Source organism: Gallus gallus, chromosome 5, assembly GCF_016699485.2.
Source record: "Gallus gallus isolate bGalGal1 chromosome 5, bGalGal1.mat.broiler.GRCg7b, whole genome shotgun sequence".
NCBI classification, from domain to species: Eukaryota; Metazoa; Chordata; class Aves; order Galliformes; family Phasianidae; genus Gallus; species Gallus gallus.
Genome location: NC_052536.1, coordinates 23,598,678 through 23,620,373, shown reverse-complemented (window position 1 = coordinate 23,620,373; position 21,696 = coordinate 23,598,678). Strand labels below are relative to the sequence as shown.

The window sequence follows — 21,696 nt, the reverse complement described above, 5'->3', positions numbered from 1 at the left end:
TGGGAAGTGGCCCTTCCTTCCTTCCAGGGCTGTTGCTGACCTGCCTTGATTCTTCATTGCTGGGAATGGTTTTGACAACTTTCCCTGTTTTCGAGTGAGATAAGTTAACCAGCAGTGAGGCTGCATCCAGGCTTTTCTTTTATGGTTATTTGAACAGAATGTATTTCATCATTAATTGAATTACAAATGTAATTAATTTTATTGAATTACTTCAATTGGAATGAATACAGTCGTGTGGAGAAAATACCTTGAAGTAATGGACCTGATTTTTTGGGGGGCATTTGGACTCAAGGTAATACGTAGTTTCAGTGCACAGAACAAAAATAGCTTGAGTTCAATTAATTCTGTTTTTTAGACTGTATCTTTAAAATTCTTAGCAGCTGGTGAAAGAGAATAATATTTTAGAAGTTTTCTGTGCTTCAGCTGAGTTTGGGAAGGTGATTGTTGCTGCAGTGGCAAGCCAGTAGCTTGTCCTGGTGCTTTTAAACGTATGGATACTATTATTTGCCTGGCATTTTCAATCCTCTTCCCTGTTTCTTGCTATGTAATAACCCATATGCATTTTCTCCATCATCTGGGCATCTTCTCCCTCTCCTTTGCTTACTGATTCTTTGCTCTTTTCTTAAGTGTGCTTATTATCATCCTGTGCTGACTGGAATCTTAAGTGTGCATGTCGCTGCTTGGAAGACTTGAGTAGCACCTTACTCTATAGTCTATGACTATTCCTCACAGAAGAACTGTGTGCTAATTTTTGGAGGGGGTCTCTCAGCTCACCTGGTGCAGTCGTCATCATCAGAGTGAAGGAATCTGCTTTGTAACATGCCGGCGTAACTCCTTGTTTTGCTTTGCATTAACTCAGTAGCTTTATCTCCTCTCTGTCGATTTGCAGACTGACATGCTACAAAACGTTTTTCCTGTCTCTAATTTTTGTTTCTTCTCCTATCTGGGTGTGTTGAGATACAGAAGAGATTCACAAGGTGCAGTAGGGTTATGTTAGTGCTTAGATGCTGTAATTACCTACATAAAACCGAGCTGCTCTTTGAACTGAACCACTGCACTCAAACGTTGCTTTTTGCTATGCTAAAAAACTAGAAAGCTGTGCATCTGGGTCTGCTTTTCTTCTTTTTTTTTTCTCCACTTTTCTTTTTTACTCCATGCCACAGCAGGTAGGATTGCCTATTTGCTTACCTTTTTCCTCAGAGGAGAGAGGTGGTATGCCCTATGCTGCATTAAAGCAATCCTGATTTTTGGTTTTCTTTCACTTTGCTTTACAGTAACTGAAGAATTTGTAGGGTACTGAGAATCAGCAGGGCTATTCTTTTCCCCCAGTAAATGCACCCTTCCCCAAATGAAAGGAGAACAGGATGAAGGAAAGGGGAAGCCGTAGACCCTTCCAGCAATAAAATGATGCAGTGCATCTTGGTTTTAAGAAACTGTCAAAGAAAAGATCTGAGGATAGTGCTGGTTTTGGAGATTTTAGGCTGATAGTCCCTAGAATAGATGAATCTTTGCTTGTGTCCCTTGATAGTGTGCTTCTGATCTACTCCAGTGAGAAAGAAAGTAACTGGGACTTTAGATTGAGACAGTTAGGAAAAGTGTAATTGCAAATCCACATGGGTTGGTTGGTTTGTTTGCTTTTCTCTCTGCATGAAAACAATAGTATTTCGTATTGGTTTTTCAACCAAAGGAACTGTAAGGGCTAGTATGCATCTTATCTCATATCAAATAAGCTAAAACCTTATTTCTTCCTTTTTTTTTTTTTTTTTGTACTTTTTTTTCACATGCCTCTGTTTTTTATTTCCCATTGTTGATTACCTAGCAGTACTTCCAAAATGCAGCTTTCAGTGCACAATGCCTCTGCCTAGGACTGAAAGAAGGGAGACTGAGGGTTTGCAAAAAGAAACCCAAGGCTTGCAGAATCAGCAGTGATGCTCTGCCCTGCTGACTTCCTTCTTATTTCTTCTAACTCCCCATTATGTCTTCTTTCAAAACCTGCCTTTAAGTCATCTGCAATGGTCAGAAAAGCAGCAATGAACACTCAGTGCTACCTGAAAGAAGTGGTAGGTCTGCGGAGAGAAGTGCTGGCTGTTGGCCTCTTCCCTCTGTGCTGGGAAGTAGGCCATGCCCAATATCCTCCAGGGAAAGCCAGCATGGTCTGTGGCCCATCCATTGAATGAAAGCGTCGCTACATCTGTTTGTTATACAGATAGAATTGCAACAGGAAATGTGACCTGAAGACAGAGGAGAAAGCTTTGTGCAGGGCTTCAGAGAGACCGTGCTGCCTGGCAGGGCGCTTGGTTCTCCCTGCCAGCTCATTGCCTCGATGCCATGAGGTGCCTCCAGTTCCAGGATCCTTATGTTGTGTCAGTGACGTTAGTCATCTGCTTCTTTGAGCAGCCTGTAACAATCACCGGAGAGGCAACGAGAAAATGGAAAACATTATTTGGAAGGAGGAGATAAGAGGTAAAGGAAAGGATCACAATTTAAAATCTTTAATGATTCAGTAGTAATGCGGCATTAGGTGATATATTTTTGTAGTCAGACAAGACCTTCGCTACATACTGGAGATTATTTAACACTTACTTTGCTGTCTTGAGGTTGACTAGAACTTACAAAAAGTTCTTAATGGAAGAGAGGTGATCTGACTTTTCACTATGGTTGGTATTGTATGATACCTCCTTTTCAGTCCCAGGGAAGCATCAGAAAGTTGCAAGAGACAAAAAAATATATATTCAATTTCATGGAACTTCGGCTAGTCTGAGATGATAGGAGCTCCTGCAGCTGGCTGCTTGAGGCAGCGGGGAGCCCAGTTTTCCTTTAGTACAGGTAAGGTACTAAAAGGTACCCTTCCTCCTTCTTTCTGGTAAGGGTTGTAAGAAAAGGCTCAGCTACAGTGAGGGGTGTTGCATTCAGCATTTCTTTTAATGTTATGCTCTACCTGCTGGATTTGCAGGAAGCTTGGTTAAAGCTTGTGTATCGGGCTTTGTGTACCTGCACTGCAGGGCCTTGGGTGTGGATGATAGCCCTGAGGTTGTCCTCTCGGAGCAGAATGGTTGGAGCTGCTTTGGCTAATAACTGTGAGACCGTGAGTAGGAACGAGTCTGGCACTGAGCACAACCCAGAAGTCTGAGACTCAGAGCATGGGTTCTTGATAAGATCTATGGACTGCTTTTCTCCTGTGATTATTTTTGTAGGGTGTCCGTGCAGCTGAGAGGAAAAACAGAGCATGAGTGCCAGGTATTAGTTCTGGAGGGCTTTGCTGTGTGACAGAAACAGAGTGGCTTGGGTGGTGGCTCATCTGTTTCTTCTGCTGACTTGGAAGGGAGTGGATTCAGGGATGGATCTACTCAATTGTTCTCTCTCAGGTTCTCACTGTCAGGAAAATCTGTCGGGGAGAGCTAGCCATAGCAAAGAATCAAAATGGCAACGCCTAGAGCCTGGGTAATAACACAAACAAATCAAATACATCAGAATTCCCTGAGTACCACGATGTGATTTTTATGCTAGATGTGTATCGATGTCCAGGTTTAAGAAGAAATAAGCCAAGGAGTTAAGTTGTCTGGAAGGTTATTTTTAAAAACAAACAACTCTCCACGTTTGCCTGAGATACTTCAGACCTGACCTAGGAAGAAGGAGTGAAGTAGCAGGATCCCACGTGTGTTCCCCTGTTGGTGTTTTTGCTGGCACAGCTAAGAATAGGGTAGTTGTGAACTGTTGCTGAGGTCTCATAAATTGGAAGTGAGAAACACGTTACGATGAGATGAAGTTGTAATGCCCTGATACGTATGGTCCTGCTGTGCATTACTTCCCCTCTTAGTATTCTGCCTGCATTGCATACAAGAACCTGTAATCTCCTGAAGTCAGTTCTGTTATCTTGGAGATTGTGAGGCACGATGCAACTAGAAAAGGGGCGCAGGACTTCCAGTCAAAAGAATTAATTCATTTTCCAGCTCTGCTGCTGATTCTTCTTAAGCTTTGGCACATCACTTAATTTTCTTGGCTCGATCTGTGTGTCTTTAAATGCCACCGGTCCCTAAAAACAGCTTTGTAATTAAAATGTTTAGTGCTTTCTTACGAGGGAACCTGAGGGCTGCAGTTGTATGAGACCCAGTTTTTGTACAACTGCTACACATCCAGAGGAGAGCCCTTGCGTTAGCAGAAACTAAATTTACAAATTGCTTTGAAAGTCACCCTTTCCCAAATACTCACCGAGTTCTGTCACACTTTATCTGTGTCAAGAACCTCCCTACTCCTGTTGCTTTAAAACCAGCATTCTGAATCTGATGTTGTTTCCCTCTAAGGGCACTACTCCCTGTGCTTTGTGGGCTCTCTTCTCCACCTCGGGCTCCCGTCTCTCGCTCTGGCCGTGCTGCTGATATTGCTGGCTGAGAGCTGCAAAGCCTCCTCTCTGTCCCTTCTAACTCTTATTAAATGCAGTTTATCTCTCTGCTGTTAAGTAGTCTATTGATTCACTTTAGAGTTTATTAGATTATTACTGTCTGGGGTTTGATTTTTTAGCTTTTTTTCAGATGTGTGCATGTGCACGTATGAGAACAGATCAATGAGTAGGGACAATGCACAATTATTTACATGGCTACAGCCGCCACTCTAATGTAATATTGTCATTTAAATGCTTGCTGTGTATTCAGACAGTGAAGGTCTGTACTGCCTGCTCTGCAGTGCTGGAGCCCTAGGGTAATGTTTTTCATAGCTGTTTATTCCTAAATACTCTTGATGGAAATACAAATACCACCAAAGCTCCGTATGTGGTTTCAAGTACTCGGAAAAGGGGGGACAGAGGGGCCCATACTGTTTCAAAATCAGCACTAAAACTTTAAATCTTGTCTGAAAAAGAAAAAAAGAAGCTGAAAAGCATCAGGTCTGCTTGTGAGAAAAGAGTGATAAAACCAAGTAGAAAATTGATCTGCAAAGCCTGCAAGTTTATTTGTAAAATTCCCCTCCAGTAGAAGCTTAGACGCTTGAGGACAGCCGGTGCCGAGCTTAACCCTGTGCAGCCTGGCAGGTGCTGGGAGGACCTGCACTGCTATTTTGGCAGGTTTTCTCTGGCTAGCAAAGGTAAATCATTCTCAGCAGCGCCTTACAGTTGAACAAATGATTTGCATTTGTTAAATTTACAAGCGCACGGCGTTGTTTTGTATTGTGATGGAGCTGTGCCGTGTGCAGCGGTGCTGTATTTTCCCTGTGCTCGCAACAGCAGACTTCTTGCACTGGATTGGTTTTCTTTTAGCTGGCTGGCGGGAACAGTGGCAGGAATTTGGGGGTTTCAGGTGATGTTCAGCCAAAAGGGATACAAGCCATGTTCAAAGGGATGTTAAAATTCTGTCCCGGGGGCCTGGCTTTTGTTCTCATGAATATAGGAAGATCTCCAAAGGCTTCCTAGCTCATCAGCCTCCCTCCACCCCTGGTAATCTGTCCTCCATTAAAAAAAAGTCTTCAGTTGGAGATCTTCAGCTCAGCCAAAAGGACTCCATCCTCTTATGTGTGGCCTCCATTTGTTGGTGTGTTTGGCCATCCAAACTCCAAACGCATACCAAAACGCAGCCAGTGCTGACTGAACATTTACCACACTTGGGGCTGCACTCTTGTACTGACAAAAACGTGGAACTATGCACATGCGTATTTACCCAAAGGAACAGAGTTTCCTCACTGACCCATTCCCTTTCCATTTCAGCAGTTTCTTTCTTTCTGTGGCACAGCCATTGGTGTGCTCCAGTCAGAGCTCCTCACTTCTATTCTCCTAACTTAAGCTCCACTGTAAAGTTTGCATTAGTTCAGTTAGGAGGGAGCAGCTGGTCCCATTCTATACCAGATTTTCTCTACTGCCATATAGCGTGCTCTGTTTTATGTTCATATGGTTCTCATCTAGGGTTCACCAGCATAGCCTTGGGTTTTCACTTTGTGGTCCTCTACCTGTGGTTTTGTTTATATAAAACCAAGGGTAAATTGTTGATGTTATCCAAAATAGATTGTGTCGCCTGAGGTGTGCAGTTTTCATTTAGGGTGTTAAAGAATTAGAATTCTGTGCTCCACGCTTCTTTCTGCTTCTCCCCTTTTCTGCACCTGCTTTGCTGGAACAGTTTCCATAGCAATAACCTCTTCAAGTTTTCCAGGAGTGTTATAGGAATGATTTTCTATCTCCTCCTCCTCAACAATTCAGGAAAATGGAGCTTATTACAGATACTTTTTGTCCTCTGCGCCTCGATGGGAGCCTGGCAGGGGCACTCAGCAATCCCAGGTAAAGCTGTCTGCAGCGCACAACTGCTCTTCTGTGATGAGGAGCCCAGCTGGGCTGCCCACTGCTGCAATTTGCTTGACCTGATAGAGGTTGTCTTTCCTCCTCTGCTGACTCGGCCAATGCCATTTTTACACCGCTCCGACTTCGTAAGAAGAGTGAGCAGGACAAATGTAGCAGAAAAGCATTCTGAAAATGAGGATAAACTCCTATATATCCTGAAGAATAAGAGGCAATAATTCAAGTTTCCGTCACGTTTCTTTCTTCTGGCAGACATGTGAGATACTACACAATAGTTCAACTTGCAGCTCACTAGCATATGGGAAAATATAAATCCCTGGAGAAAGCAAGCATTAAGCAGCTGTCTGGAAACCCTCAGGAGTCTGACAAAAGGGGGAGGTGGATGTTAGCATGTGACAAATGGTGATTATTTTAAAAAGCAGGGCATCCAGGGGCAGCTACCAGGTTGTGGTCTGAATGTGAGAGGTAGGAGGTGTCCGCGAGGCAGATCCTTACTCTGTGATCTGCTAGGCCAGAGCGAAATGTGCTGGTCAACGTAGGTATCTGTGTTAGTAGCATCCAAGGAGTATCCTGAGGTTCAGCCAAGACTTGCATCACTAGGACTATGTGTTAGGGTACTGCTGGTTTCAGAATCAGCAAACAGGCTATTGAAATCAGACAAGGATGTGAAGTCATATATGATTGCATATATGAAAAGAGCTCCCAAGCACGACTGGACTAACTTCACTGTAAGCTGTGTTTGTGTAGCAAGGACATTGGAAAGAGCTGATTTTGTCTGCAGGACTGCCTGAGATGAGAATCTGTATGGCTCGAGCTTAATGTTCACAATTGAAACTGAAATTGTAGGACATCGCTTTATTTCCCATTCTCCTTCCAGATTTGTCACCAGATTTGTGATTTCTGTCGGAAAAGCCTTTCCTTGGACACAGGAGATGAACCCCATCCCAATGCTAAGATCCTTTGTGATCTCCATATGCCCTTAGCCGAACTTTGTCGGTCCTCTCACTGTGTAGGCTTTCTACTCCACTGTTAGTTTCAGCCTCAAAAAGACATTTTTGAGTGTTTTAAAATATCCGTGTTGTCATTTCTTAGTTATCAGAGCTTTTCTTCCTTCTGTTTTCCCCCTCAACCTCAATTGTTTAGACTCTTCAATAATCCATATCCCTTTTGACTTCACACGCTTTCTTGTGCTGCCTGTGGTGCTCAGTCAGAAAAGTGCTCTTTGCAGAGCTTGAAAAGATCAAATGAGAAATTAGTTAAAGCCAAGTAGGTGGAGAGCATGTTTCACCTGCTAATTGGAGTACTAAACCTACAGGTGTTAGGGCTCCTGCAGCAGCACGGCCAAGCTGCCCGTGCCGTTTATTTCTGGCTGATTTCTCCACTAATTATGGATCCTAGCTTTGCAGAAGTGAGTTGTTGCTGAAGAGGCTATGAATTCAAATTTCCCTATTTCTTGTATTACACCTCAGCTGTAGCACTGTGCTACTGTCTTTTGCATGCAGTTATACGCACAGACTACTAGAGCTGAGGCTGGGGAACTTCACTATCCTTTCATCCCCTTTTTACAGTTTCTTTAAGCTTCTTTTACTTGAAATCCCATGTGATGCTCTCTCACAGGCTTTCAAAAAAATAATATCATTTTGACAACCTAATCTTGCAAAAAGACAAAGTAAGAGTATTTCTTCAGGAAAGTGTCATAGCTGCATACATACAAGATCTGGTTTTTAATTATTGCTACACCCTCTAGCTATAATAAAAGACCTGTCAGCGTATTCATTCTGTCCCTATTCATATTCAGAGGGTTGGAAAGTAGAGTTTTAGATTCATTCCGGATTGAGGTTAGGCAAGCAAGGTCTTTTCTTCGGCATAATGACTTTCAACTCAGTTTGGTGACTGATCAGTTCAGCCATCTGAATTGCGTATGCGCAAAGAGAAGCGGGGTTGTGCTTTTGCATACATTCAATTTTCATATTTATAAATCAGAATCTGCCTTCATTTAAAAAATGAAGTGTCGTTGCCTTCAGCTTATAAAGAGCAGCTGCCACCTCCATTAAAACTTTGAAATGTTCCCCTGAGAACCGTGAGAGCGCATCTGTCTGAGCCCAGCAGTGGTCTGAGCTTACAAGTGGGAGCAAAGTGTCCCTTATTACTCGAGAGTTTAGACAATAGATCAAAGATTTGAAGTATAAGCAGCTATCATTCTTGGATGAGCCCGTCTACACGGGTAATTGCAAAGTCCTAGCTGAAAAGGATAGTCTTGCTGCTGCTGAACTTAGGTAGCGTGCTGCTGGTGTCTTCTTTGGAAACAATACCAAGTCCTAAACCTGCAAAAAAATGTTGCCAACGTGAGTAAGACCTCATGTAAATTTTGAATGCAGACTTATTCTCGTTGTCCCAGAGGATGCAGAAGTTTTCTCACTGTCCCAGTGGCCTACCTACAGAAGCTGAAGTGATGTTTTAGAGTCCTGTATGTCTGGATGTTTACTTTTCCTCTACGCTGGGTCTGTAGCACAAGGCTCTCCTCATCTTATGAAGAACACAACTTCACCTGACGGTATGAAAGACTCTGAGGTAGCTGGGGGTGGGTTTGCTCCAGAGCTGGGAGCTTTGGTACAGAGCTGCAGTAGCACAGTGCAGGTGATGCGCAGGGTGGAGGAGCTCAGGCACGCTCCCTCGGTGACAGCCATGCTTCTGTCAGGACTTAGGCTGGTGTTTCAGCACTGGGGGATAAGCACTGCCAGCAGCAGGAGGGGACAAGAATGAACATCTCTTCCTAGTGCCGTGCTCTGCGAGGACTGCGCTGTTGCCGAAGCCCACACTCAGCTCTGTGCCATGCTGTGCTGCAGTGCAGAGCTCTCTGAGCATCCTGTCCCACCAGGTTTTGGCTCCTGATAGCCAGTTGTGCTCTGACTGGGTGAATCACCCGGGGAGGAACCCTTTGCTCTGTTCATACAGATGTTGCTTGCTATGGCTGCACTGTGAGGATGTAACCGCGCTCTTGGAATGCATTTGGAGTCATTGCATTTACCCCTAAAGAAAAATACATCACAAGAGATTTAATTGCATAGTGAAATATCAATATGCTGCAGCTTCTGCAGCTGTGAAGTGGTGACTACAGCTTGTGGATATTTAAAAATTAATTTTAACTATGTCTTCCTCATCTATTAAGTGTTGCAGTTGCCTGTATCTCTTGTCTTGCCGGCGCAGTCACAACCACTAGTGCTTCAAGTTGGAGTTAAAAATCAAATTAGTTTTAAGGACTTTTTCTCCTGGACTGAGATCTCCTCTGCCTTCATACTTTCTGTACATAAAGTTGTTCGTTTGTGTAATTTCATGGTGTCTTTCAGCTTTCTGGGTTTCACATCTAATTAATGAACTCCCTTGGCATCTATGTAGGTTGTTCAGCTCTGAGCTCATTATTGGCACCTTCCAAATGAGGATTGTAAAATGCTCTGGAGAAAGTGGTAGTGGCTGGGTGGTTTTTTATTTTCTTTACTAGCAAGGTCACCTAGATTGTCTTCTTGCATCTCTTCCTCATTCTTTTTCTTTCCTCCTTTGTGTCTGAAGCTCTTCTCAAAGAGCAGCGTGTGACAGAGGGCTGTGGTGAGTGTGGGTGCTCTTTCTGCATGGGGTGAGCTTGGCCTTTCGGAGCCCCGTTAGCCTTGTGAGGCTGGTGGATTTGTACAGAGCGATGGGCTCACACCAGTGCTGTTTGGTTAGATAAATAGGCTGTGCAACAAGCATGAGCTCGGGCTGTGACATCAGTTATTTCACCTTGTGGATTGATGGGTGTTATCTGGAGCCCAGCAGCAGAGGTGAGGCAATGCTGGCACTGCCTGAGCTCCAGGTTCCTCGTGCGTCAGCGTCCTCGAGGCCGAGGGAGGCCAGGGTGGGCTCAGAGGTGCTGGGCACAGGGAATGGTGGAGTCACGAAGTGATACGTGTCAAACCTGCACAACTTCCAAGTTCAAGTGTCTGACTTCACTCGAATTCTCTCCCCTCGGGGGAGAAGAAAAAGCTTTAATTTATGAAGTGTCACAACACATTACAGCACATCACATCCCAGCACGCCGCTGCATGGAGCTGACATTTGTTTGCTTTAATTCCTCAAAATAGCTTTTATTTAGAGCAAATGTTCCCTGTTAATTCAAACAGTTCTCATTTTCCTGTGCTCTGTGCTTGCCAGTTCCCATGGGGACAGTTGTTCCTGCAGCGCTTTGCCCTGTGTTGGTGAGCTGTCAGGCCTTGTCAGGGGTTTTAATTATTTTTCTTATTAGTAATGAAGAACTTCTTTGTTTCCTCCAAACCCAAATACTCACCAGATAGGGCACAGCGATGCTTATACTTTGTAATTTTAGTCATACCCAGCACTTGAGTTCTGCCAGTCCAGGGAGGGACGGGGTGAGGTGTCAGAGGAGCAAAGACCTCATCAGGACTGATGTCCTGTTGCTGCAGGTTGTGTGCAGGCGCAGAGGCGGCACATGCCTAGCGGAGAACAACAGAAGATTGCAGCTTTTGTATTCAGCAGGAAACATGTTCAGACCTCAGAATTTTTCTCTGCTTTGCAGAAGGATGGGGAGCTGTTGTCTCCTGAGAATGGAAAGCACTGCATACCGCTTGAAAGGCTAAAAAGAAAGGAGATGGGAAGCTTAGTCGCCCATCTCCCAGCATGCAGTATATCTTTTGCCTCCTGTGTGAGCAACGTCAGTACAGGTACAATATTCTTAATCTCAAGAACAGGCAAACACTGCCATTTAATAAATTCTAGAATGGCCAATTTAACACTTGTCACATCGGTCTTTACCCAGAGATTCAATGTGATACTTGCTTTCTAAAAGATGGCCAGAAAAATGGATGGTAGCTGTTTTGGATGTGCCTATTTTCTTTGGGGAAGGAGGTATCTCGTCTATTTGGAAATTAGTTGTTGGACTGTTTGCACAACTGTGTGTGGACTTTTGCTCTTTTCTAACAGCTTTGACAGTTTGAAAGTTCTTGGAGCAGGAATGATCTTCAGTCTCTTTTAATTTGGAACAAGCAGATAGATCAGATGTTTGTCAATGGTATTGTTCTTCGTTTCCTTGATCTTTTTTCTTTTCACCCAGTCTCCTCTGTTGTCCTTCATTTTGCTGTATCTCCTGTGAGGAAAAAAACAGAGCTGCCTGTGCTCAAAAAGGATTTCTGCCGCTCGCTTCTCCAAGCGGTTCAATACATTAGCAAATCCCAGGTCTGTGTTGCATCAAACCCCGTGTCACACTAGTTCTACTGGAAATGCTGCTGTCAGAAAGTGTGACTACAAGCAAGGTGAGAAGAGCACTAAACAAGTAGTGGAAAGCACTAAAAGTCTTGATCGTTCCTACTCTGTGTGCATTCTTGGAAACGTTTCTGCTGTTTCCTCTCTTGATACCTGGAACCATTTGCAAAAGCAGAATAGAACAATTTCAATATGACCAGCAAGCTTGGAACAGCTAAGCATAGTAAGTGAGGGTCTCCGTGAAGACCTTATGTCTCTGGTGCCATCTCAGTTTACTATCTGCTGGGCTTTGGGAATTGCAAATTAACGTTTCTGCAAACAACCCCTCATACAAACAAATCTGCCTCAACTTCTGAGCGTGTTTGGATACTCTCCTTGAGACTGAACGGTGGCTTGGGCTGTTGGGGAAAGTGAGAGCTTGAGATCTCAGAATAACATCAGCACAGTTTTATTTTTAGAAACATTTTCCCTTACGGTTGTAAAAGCTAAATGAGTGAAGGAGACTGTTTTGGAAGAGTGAGTGGGGGAATGGTGTGAAGCAGGAACGGATAAGTGAGTGAGCAAGTTGGTCTGTTGATATGGGAGTCTCAGCACAATCAAAAGCAGTGCTGATGTAATTTAATAGCAGAGTGTGCCTCTTGCCTTCCTTTTCCTTGCCTGAAACCTGTTTTCTCATATTACACTGTAAAGTAACCTGCATACATTTAATCGTAGATTGTCACGCTTTGTTTTCTGTAGTGTCTCCAGATGTCTGTGTAGGACTTGGCTCCACTCCTGAAGTGGAAAACAAGTCTGCAAGGAGACTAAAATGTTATGGCCCAGGCTTCGAGCATTGGGAACAGCCCTTTCTGAGGGGGAATCAACAACAGCTACTGCTGCTCTAGAGTTATCGAAATATGTCAGCTGTGAGTGGAAGACCTAGTTCCATAAGATGCTTGTTTACGTCACAGTGGTAGACTGCCTTCAGGCTGGGGTTAAGGGATTGGTTATATACAAGTACATATAAAATTTGTGTGTTATTTTTTTCCCCGTAACAACACATTCTTCCTCCAGTCTGTTGACACCTGTATACAACTGATCTTGTCCAACCAAGTATCGTCTTTTTCTCTGGTCAGATACCCGAGTCCCTTCCTTCCTCTCTCCCCCGTTTCTATTCTCTGTGTCCAAAGGTAGATAAATAACATCTTCAGTAGAAACCACAATTGGTTGGTTTATTCCATGCTGCTTTTGCTCCCTTTTCTGCTCATTGTGATGGGGATTTTTTGTTTGTCTTGGAACTATGATTTATGAGAAAGCTTTCTGAATGCTACAGTTTTCCCTGCTCTGGGCATGAAAGACTTTTTTTTAAAAAAAAAAAAAGTTCTGAAAATATTCATTTAGTACAAAAAAAATCCACTCAGTTCATGCAAACCAGTTTCTAGTTTGTACTTGAGGGACCCACTGTATTACCCGTTGAGTCTCTCACACCCAAGAGCCATGGCAAAACTTCCACCACTGCTGATTTTCTGTTTGCAAGGATTATGTGTGAAACTGATTTTGACTTGTGCATCGTCTGAGATGTGTTTCTCTCAAGGGAATATGTGACACTTAAGCCCCATGCCTGTCTTGCATTCCTTGTGTAATTTAAGGTGTTGGCTTTGACCTTTAAAGCCTGAAATAGGATGAATTGTGTGCGGTGAATAGTTGAGGTGCATCAGTTTGTTTCCCATCCTACTAACAGACAATTGCTTTAAGGAGGAATGGGTTAACTTGGGGGATTTGCTTCTGTGGTACCTGATGTGCATTGACTTGCCAATGTCTGAATTTGTATTTTTTGAGATAAACGATGGATTCTCCTGTCTGTTGTGTTGAAGGCAAGGGAATGATGGCTGTGGTGAGGGCACAGTGGAGGAAAGTCCTTAGCTCTGCACAGCTCTGTGGGACTGTGTGGAGTATAAAGCATTATTGGTGCATCTCATGATATTATAAAAGCATGAGATAAGCTAAATTGCAAAAGCTTTGAGAGAAAGAAAGAAAACTGGGGTACGAAGGGAGACAGCTGTGGAAACGGATCAAATTGACATGCCAAGGCAAAGAACCTGGTGCTTTACACAGCCACCTGTCTCTCTCTTCTCCTTCTCTGGAAAGGTTCTGAGCCAGATCCCCTCAGCTGCTGTGCTCAAGCTCATTTAGGTAGAGCCCGTGGATTCACTTCCTTTTGTCACCTCTGACCAGCATATCTACTTCATTCTCACCCAGCCCTTGCTGTCTGTTATAAAGGATAATGTGAACTTTATGGGAAGCTTTCTCATTTAATGACACTGTTTTTGTATTGCCTGGTGCCTTAATCTATTGCTTTGCCTTCAGCAAAAAAAAAGAAGAGGTACTTGAATGAAAAGGAAGAAGTGATAGCAGTCAAAGAAGAGGGTTGTTATGTATCATAATGTTAGCATTCTTTGGAGGGATGCTACTGTAGTTGGAGAAACTAATCTTTGCTTGCATAAGTAGACAGAAATGCTGGCAATTTACAGCATCCGCTTATACCCAGATGTCAACTCACATTTCCAAAAAGAATCATCAAGTCAGGAGATAAACAGCTGGTACAGGCAAAAGGAAAATAAGCTTGTGTTTAAAGAAAAAAAAAAGAAGTGTTAATTTTTATGAAGTGCAGTGTGCTGGCATCTAAACAAATGAAAGTTAACAGCCGAGAGCAGAGAAGTGAAAGGGCTGGGGTTTTGTGGGCTTTTTCTTTACATATCAGAATTAAAGTCTTGATTTCTCTTGTAATAGCTTCATGGCATCCTTTTTTGTTGTTGTTGCTGTTTGAATTTCCATCCAGTAAAACTTGGTGTGCTGGTATGAAAAGGCAGAGCTAGCCGTGGTGCATTTTGGACAGCCCCACAAGCCTGTCTGCATGTGCTTTAAGCCGGCCCAGGGATCAGGGTATGGCTGCAGGGTATGTGCCTCTGATTTGAGATTTTGCCCCTGGAGCACAGATCTCCCAGCTGTGACCAAAGGATCCGATGGCCTGCAGACAAAGCAGGGCTCAGGGGCAAGCATTGGGTGCCACACACTGAGGCCTTTTCTTCCCGAGAAACAGTGCGTTTGCCTAAGCTGATGAGTATTGATCTCTGGATAATTATTAAACAGCTGTATGTAAAAACAAAGCATTCCTGCGGTCAAAAAGCACAGAACTGTAGCTGCAGGGAAAGTCAGGGCTGGGATTGTTGCTGAAAGAGCATCTAATAGAGCACACTGACTGGCAGCATCCTTTGCAGGGAATGAGAAACAGCAGGGCTCCTGCTGGCATGTGGACGTCCGTCTGTGTAGCGGGAGGTGGGTTTGCATGCTATTTGGATTGATAACAGAGCAGAGTAAGCAAGTCTTAACAACAGCAACAAAAAGAAACAACCAAAAACCCCACCAAACCGTAAGTTCTTTACTCCTTGAAGGAAAAGAAAGGGCAGAGTATTTACTGTCTTCCTCCCTTCCTCCTGTTTGTTCTGACTCCAGTCTTCTAATGCTCACAGGGCCCAGCAGGGTTTTATGTGGAAATCGTTGGGATTATCTCCCAATTTTTTCTCAGATAATTCAGTTGAGAGGTTATACAGAACTGAATGGTTTGGAGACTTGGGATGACTGAGGCTTTAAGGTGCTCGCATACTCCTATACGGACAGAACAGTTCGATATTTATTGGATGTGCTGCTAATTGGCTGAAAAATCCATCGTTCCTTCTTTTTCTGTCTTTTCTCAAGGTTGTTTTCTGGGCTGGCAAGGGCAGGAGGCATCTGGATATCACTGCTTTCTGAGATCTCAGCCACTATGGGGACCTGTGATCTATGCTACGTGTTCCCACGTGACACTTGCCAAACTACCGCAGGCGTTCGCCATCGCTGCTCTGTCCTGGGCACAGCAGGTTGTGTACCTGTGTACGTGATGGTGCATGCACAAAGGCAGGCTGTGGCTCAGAGAGTAGGCATGGGGGCCTATTTGTCTAAGTGGCACTGCTCATCCCCAGCCCTGAGCCCAGTCCCATGTCCTTTCCAGTAACAGCACCCCACAGCCTTTCCCTCCAACGGTGCTTGAAACAAATGAATTGTAATGAGACTAGCTGTCTTAGCTGTTACAGTATTTACAGGATAAATACTTTCCACTTCATAGCCATCAATACCCCCGCCCTTTAAATCCATTAACTTTCTGACTGCTATATGCTGCCTCGGTAATGGGCTGACACTGATTTAAGGCTAGAAAAACACTGCTTAGAGCCCTGCGTTAGAGAGAGAATGTAAATTGTGACCACGCCATTTGGTCTGGGACTTAAGATGTCTGCAAGTGACAAGTTTCAAGCCATGAATTAGGCTGGGGTGGCGACGGTATAGAATCTTCTTCTGGTCTCAGCTGGAGAACTAGCAGGAAACTTGGAAATTAGCAATGCTGGCTTTGCTGAGCATCTGTACTCTTACAGCCTCTAAACGTGGCTGGTGTGGGCTGCTCTGCAGCCTCAGCCGATACCTCAGTGTACCCTGGACCACTGTGTCTGCAGATGCTGGTGGTGCTGACTACCTGCGGCAGTGAAAGTCTTCCAGAAAGAGAAATACTTTATCGGAGCTGCCTTCAGTTCCTCTCCTGGACCTGTCATGGTAGCGTCAAATGGTTACTAGTTTTAATCTTTTGTAACTGATTGCTGACTCTCTCGTTGCTTCCATTCTGCCTTGTTTTAAAGGAATTGAAGCAGACTTTACTTATTTATTGATGGCTGGAAAGGAATACCCTGCAGTCTCCCTCCTGCATTCCTGGTGTGACCGAGAGAGAAAAGGTGGGGAATCAGAACAGAAGATCTATCACGTTCAGCCTGCAAGGCTATTATTTGAGCTGCCTCAAAAAATGCTGAAGTTTTTGCTGCGTGTTAAAGCATTGGCGCCTGGATTTTGTTAAAGATGACACAAGTGGAGAGGTTTTATTTGAATCCCACCCACATGATCTTCAGGGATTTATATACAGCAGAAAATGAAGCCGCTTCTCATTTTTGCATATCACAGGCTGGCCTTCTTATCTTGTGATGCAAGGAGTGTACGTTTTTCAGAGCCTGGGAGGGAAGAGCAGGGGGAGCAGAAAAAGAGAGGTTCATCCCTTTTATCTTCCCCAGTATATTTTGTGCGTGTTAGTTAAAGCCTCTGCAGCCAGATACAGCTGGACACGGAGCGATCGAGGCTGCGCAAGGACGATTCAGCCACACGCAGGCTGGTAATGGGATGCCATTTCTAACTCTCTTTGGCCTCTCCACAGCAAGAGAATTGAGACGAGCTGTATCCGTGGGCAGTGATTTTGCAGATAGAAGTATATGACCCCGAGCAGCTAATACGAGAGCAGCTATTCTGACTTCAGCCTGCATGAGCAATCAGCGGTGAACCCATGTTCTGAAAGGCACAAACCTCGTGTAATTTTGCTGCTGGTGTCTTTCTCATGAACCTTTCTTCTCCTGCTCAAATTGTTTCAGTAATGTAGATAGGACAGACAGTGTGAATATGATTTCTGACGCTGCATCCTGCAGTACGTGGTGAGGGACAGGCTGAGGGTCTTTGTTCTACTGGTTTCCTTGACATTATTACAGTTCTGGGAGGTCATTGCCAGTCTCCATCAGAAATGAGCCTCCCATTCCATTTGAGGGATAACAGTATAGTGCAAAGCTCAGGCAGGAACCTGTGAGACACAGCCTGGCACTTTCAGGGTGTGCCAAAGGGAAAGGTAGGTTGTTGATCAGCCAGCAGCCGAGTGTGCTTGGGCATGCTTTGGAGTGAGCGAGGAGGGTGGCTTTGCTCTGGGGCTGTTCGTGCACAACGCAGCCGAGCATCTGTTCCATTATTAAATCATTATCATTAGCTAATTTCTCAAAGCCCTGCCTCTGAAAGGAGGGAAGCATCGTGTCTTTCACTGTGTGCCTACCTGCAGGTTACTTCATTTCCTTTGGATACGGTCAGACTTTTTGATGGTCATTAGCTGAAAAGCACCGAAGTCATTAAACGGCTGTAGGTGCCCTCTGGAGCCACTTGCTGGATGTTGATAAAGGAAAATGGCAGCGCAGTATAAAGTATAATCTAATCACCACATCTAATTACAGACAAGCATAAGCGGCTGAAGAATGCTTCTCTAAGAATATCATAATTGTCTTCATCCAGCATTTCCAACTTGGAAGCTGTGAGCAAATATCGACTAATCCTCCCCACGGCCCCTGAGGGTGGGAAGGTAAATCTATTACTGTTTATTAAGAACTTGTTTCAATTAGCTTTAACCACTGTTGGAATAACTAGGAATTGTTGAAAGAATTAACGGCACCTGCCTGGCAACAGTGTTGTCCATCTTGGATGTCCAAGTACTGAGCAGCATTTCTGATAGGAGGGGTCATTTGGCTACAGTTAATGCTTGGAAGCTTCAGATAAACGCCTGTTGCTTTTTATTTCCATTATTCTTTAGTGTCTTATTAAATGCTAAATATTCTTATTTGGTAAATATTTAACAAGCTCTCTGGGGCTTTGTAAAATGTATTGTTTTCAATAAACATACACAGCGCTGTATTATTATTACTACTATTATTATAATTTGAGGGAATATTTTTCTGTGCAGCATAAAACTGCAAACATTAGTGGTAATGTCATTTTTTCTTTCTTTCTTTCTTTTTTCTTTTTTTGACAACGTAGAACCACTGTAATTTTGTTCCTATAATTGGTAACATTCTCTCCCAGCTCTGGGTTAGGGGGGCAGGGATAGAAATTATGCATAAAATCATTAAACATTACTTAAGCTTGTGCAAGGCACGGAATGTTATTTTCACTGCTTCTGTTTTGGGATTCTTGATGCTGGGGCTCATCGTTGCTTGTCTGGCTGATGGCCCCTACAAGCTCCCAAGGATGGTATTGTGCTATGGATGCCCAAACCTTCCATTGCAGGAATGGCATTTTGTACGAAAGGCTACACTTGGAAATATGGCATTTTTAAGCTTTCCTCCCATCTCAGACCGCAGCATTCATTTTTCTTCCTCTAATGCATGCATCTCAATGACAAGTCAAAGATGGGGAGTCGTTCCTCAATCTTGATTTTTTTTTTTCCAGTTGGCTTTTTTTGGCAATAGTTGAAGCTTTAGTCCAAATTTATATCCAGTGTATCTGCCAAAAAAATTGAATATTCTGTGTTTGGAGGAGAAAATGGAACATTTTTATTAGTTGCAAGAGAACGTTAGCTTTGCTTAAGTCTGTTCAGGCTTCTGAGGATTTATGCCCCGGGCAATCTCTTAAAAAATTGCCATAGGTTTTGAGCTTTTTAATGTACATTATCATGCATATTTATCATCTTTCTGGAACCGTCCCTTCTATGCAGAAACCTGCTGCAAAGCTGTAGCATGCCATATTCTGTAGCATTCTCAGCAAACGTTTCCTGTGTGATTTTGTTAAACTGCTGGATGTGACTCCGTGCCGAAATAGCTTTCAGGTGCTTGCAGTGGGTGGCTGAGTATCTCCTGCCCCTCTTTTACTCGTGCGGAATGAAAAGCTGCTGTTTGCCGCCTGTTGTTTGGCAAGCTCTTGGTGCCCCTATGCAGCTCACATTAGTGTTAATGGGAGCCGCGTGCACAGAGCCATCCGACGAGCCAGGTTCCTCCTCCATCTGCACTACTGGGTGGTGGATGCCTTGCTGTGGCGCCGAGGGTTGCCTTTCACCGCCCAGAAATTCAGTCTGCCGTGCCCTCGTGGCCTAAGCTGCACTTAAACCAGGTTCCTCCCTGTTGTGATGGGAGGGAGATGTGACAGTGCGTGATGGGCAGACCCCAGTGAGCAGCAATGATCCAGCAGCAAATGGTGCGTGCCGGAGGGCGCTTCCTGCCATAGGCACGGGAGATCGCTGGGCTTAGGTAGGCACCAGGAGCTGCGGGATGGTGTAGCTGTGAGCTCTGGGCAGCTGCCTCGTCTGCAAGCTCCTCGCCCTCCTGCCTCTGGCTGCAGCTGCACCTGGCTCAGTGCGGGGCTTTAATGAGAAACCATCAAAAGAGAAGGGCGAGCAAGCAGCTGCCTCCTCAGCAGCACCGGCTCCCCTGAACTCTTCTCACTTGCCTTTTTCTTGATCTTTTCTTCCTTTTTATTTTTTATTAAAAAAAAAAACAAAAAAAAAAAACAACCCAGCCTTCTATTGTATGCATGATTGTTAAGAATTGCCTTTTCTTCTCCTAGGTCTCTCAAAATGCCAAAGCGGTTTGGACGGGTAGAAATGCTGCTGGAAGCTGCCTGGGAGCAGAGTCAGCACTTCTCACCTAATCGCTTCTCTTACAATTGTATTTCTCCTACGCGCCTCTTTCTGAAAAGCACGTTGTTGTTTTTTCCCCTTGGTACAATACAGTGTTTTGAAGTTCGGTCATTTTAGTACTTCACCTGGATTTCCTTTCCGTGATGATCCCAGCCCTTAAGTGCAAATTCAAGTGATTGGACATTTTGATGGCTTTTATTTTTTATTATTTTGCCTTTGGAGGCATTGATCGGACTCTCGGCTGAGGCTCTGGGCACACCGTGCGCTGCCTGCTCCTCCTCTCTTGTCCTGATACGTTCTTGTTGCTCCCGAGTAGCCATGGCGTTGCCTCTCCGTCGCTCACAAGCGGTTACGGTGGTGCTGAGGCACGAGGGGCTGTTTGGTTGCCCCCTGCTGCCTGAGCACAGCTCCCACTGGAGCTGCCAACCTGCTGTATGCGCATGGGCTGGGTGAGGTCTGAGCCTGGAGTTGTGCATTTTCTGCGGAGTAACCTCTGCTCTTGTTGTAGAACGTGATCTTGTAGGCATGTTCGCAAGCTGCTTTGATAATAAGGAGTGGGTGGGTGTTAACTGGGAAAGTGCTCTGGCTCACCTTCTCTTACTCTGTGAGCCAATTAGGCAGCTTCCTGCCTGTTGTTGTTAACCATAGGTGGCAGCAGCTTTCTAATTCTGTTATTACGCGTGCAAGTTGCTCAGTTTCTCCAAAGCTGAGGTGATGCTTCCTTCAGACCTCAGCTCCCATCCCTGTTTGCTTAGCTGAAGCTTTTCGAGCTGCAGTCTGCAGGCCCCCAGGGACTGCTGCCTTTCTTGGATGGCTCTCTTAAAAGCAACCAAGAAAAACAACCAGTTGTTCACGGACTTAGACTTCCTTACACGATTTTGCACCCTCCCTATAAAATGCCTTGAGGGATATCTAAATTGCAGAAGGCTGAAAAGGACTGAGTAATATACTGTAAAGCAAAACAAATCTGTGTGCTAGGAATCACCATTAAATCTGTCGGTACTAATGCTACAAATATGCACATTTTGAGCAGCAAAGCACAAGCACCTCTTTTAACAGTGCTGTAATGCATTGGGTTGTGGGGCTTGAGGCAAACATGATAGATGGTGATGGATGCTCTGCTGAAATAGAAGAAACAGGCATCGCTCTTAGATCCCTTGAATTGAACCAAATTATTTTTCAGTCTTATTTGCTAGATCAATTTATTTGTACGTTAATGGTTGGACTTGATGGCCTTGGAGGTCTTTTCCAACCTAAATGATTCTATAACTCTCACAAACTTCATGCTTCTCCTCACGTCTAATTTTTCTTACACGTGCTGCAGGCTGCATCTCAGACGGGTGCTCAGGGTTCCCTGAGCAGTGTGGCAGAGATGGTGAAATAGAGACTGCAGCAGGACATCTCCGGGATCTCATACCTGAAGCTACGTGAAGGCATCTTGAGAAAATTAAATACTTAGGCAGTGCCAGTTTAGCTAAAGAGAATGGCTTGTGTTACAGAAACTTTCACAGGAAGAATATCCTGTCTCCAGGAAGGAATTTCAAATAAAACTCACGAAACTCCCTTCCATGTTTATGAGATGTAAAAGATGGCTTCTTTCACTTCCTTGCTAGGTAGAAGTCCTACCAACACTGACTTGTAGGCACTCTTAGGTGGTGTCTGTCTTGCTCAGTCTCTATTGCACCAAAGAGCTTAAAAAGCTTTGTGGTTTCATTCAGAGAGGGAAGAAGAAAATGTGTGAAACCCTGGAGTGGCACGGGGTGGAAAAGCCATTGCTACTCACCTGTACACACAGCATGTGTTGCCATCTGGACATGTGTTGATTTCTGCAGGCTTGCTTTCAGTATTCTGGCAGATGAGCATATGCTTGTTCTGCACAGTGCATAGGTGAATTTCCCCATAA

At 44.3% G+C, this 21,696-nt stretch overlaps 1 protein-coding gene across 6 annotated transcripts in view; it reads left to right on the top strand.

Annotated features, from left to right (window-relative positions):
* LOC776275 (UPF0444 transmembrane protein C12orf23 homolog) overlaps window positions 1-21,696 on the top strand; it is a 217,972-nt gene that overhangs the window by 126,586 nt on the left and 69,690 nt on the right. The window contains exon 1 of one of the 6 annotated variants that reach the window (XM_040701416.2): window positions 2,091-2,463. The exons of 4 other annotated variants lie outside the window; for them this stretch is intronic. In XM_040701416.2, the coding sequence (XP_040557350.1) occupies window positions 2,430-2,463 (34 nt within the window). In that variant the 5' untranslated portion in view covers window positions 2,091-2,429. Of the gene's footprint in view, window positions 1-2,090; window positions 2,464-8,728; window positions 8,829-21,696 lie in introns of those variants that run through there. One more of the 6 variants, XM_046942535.1, reaches the window with a different exon arrangement.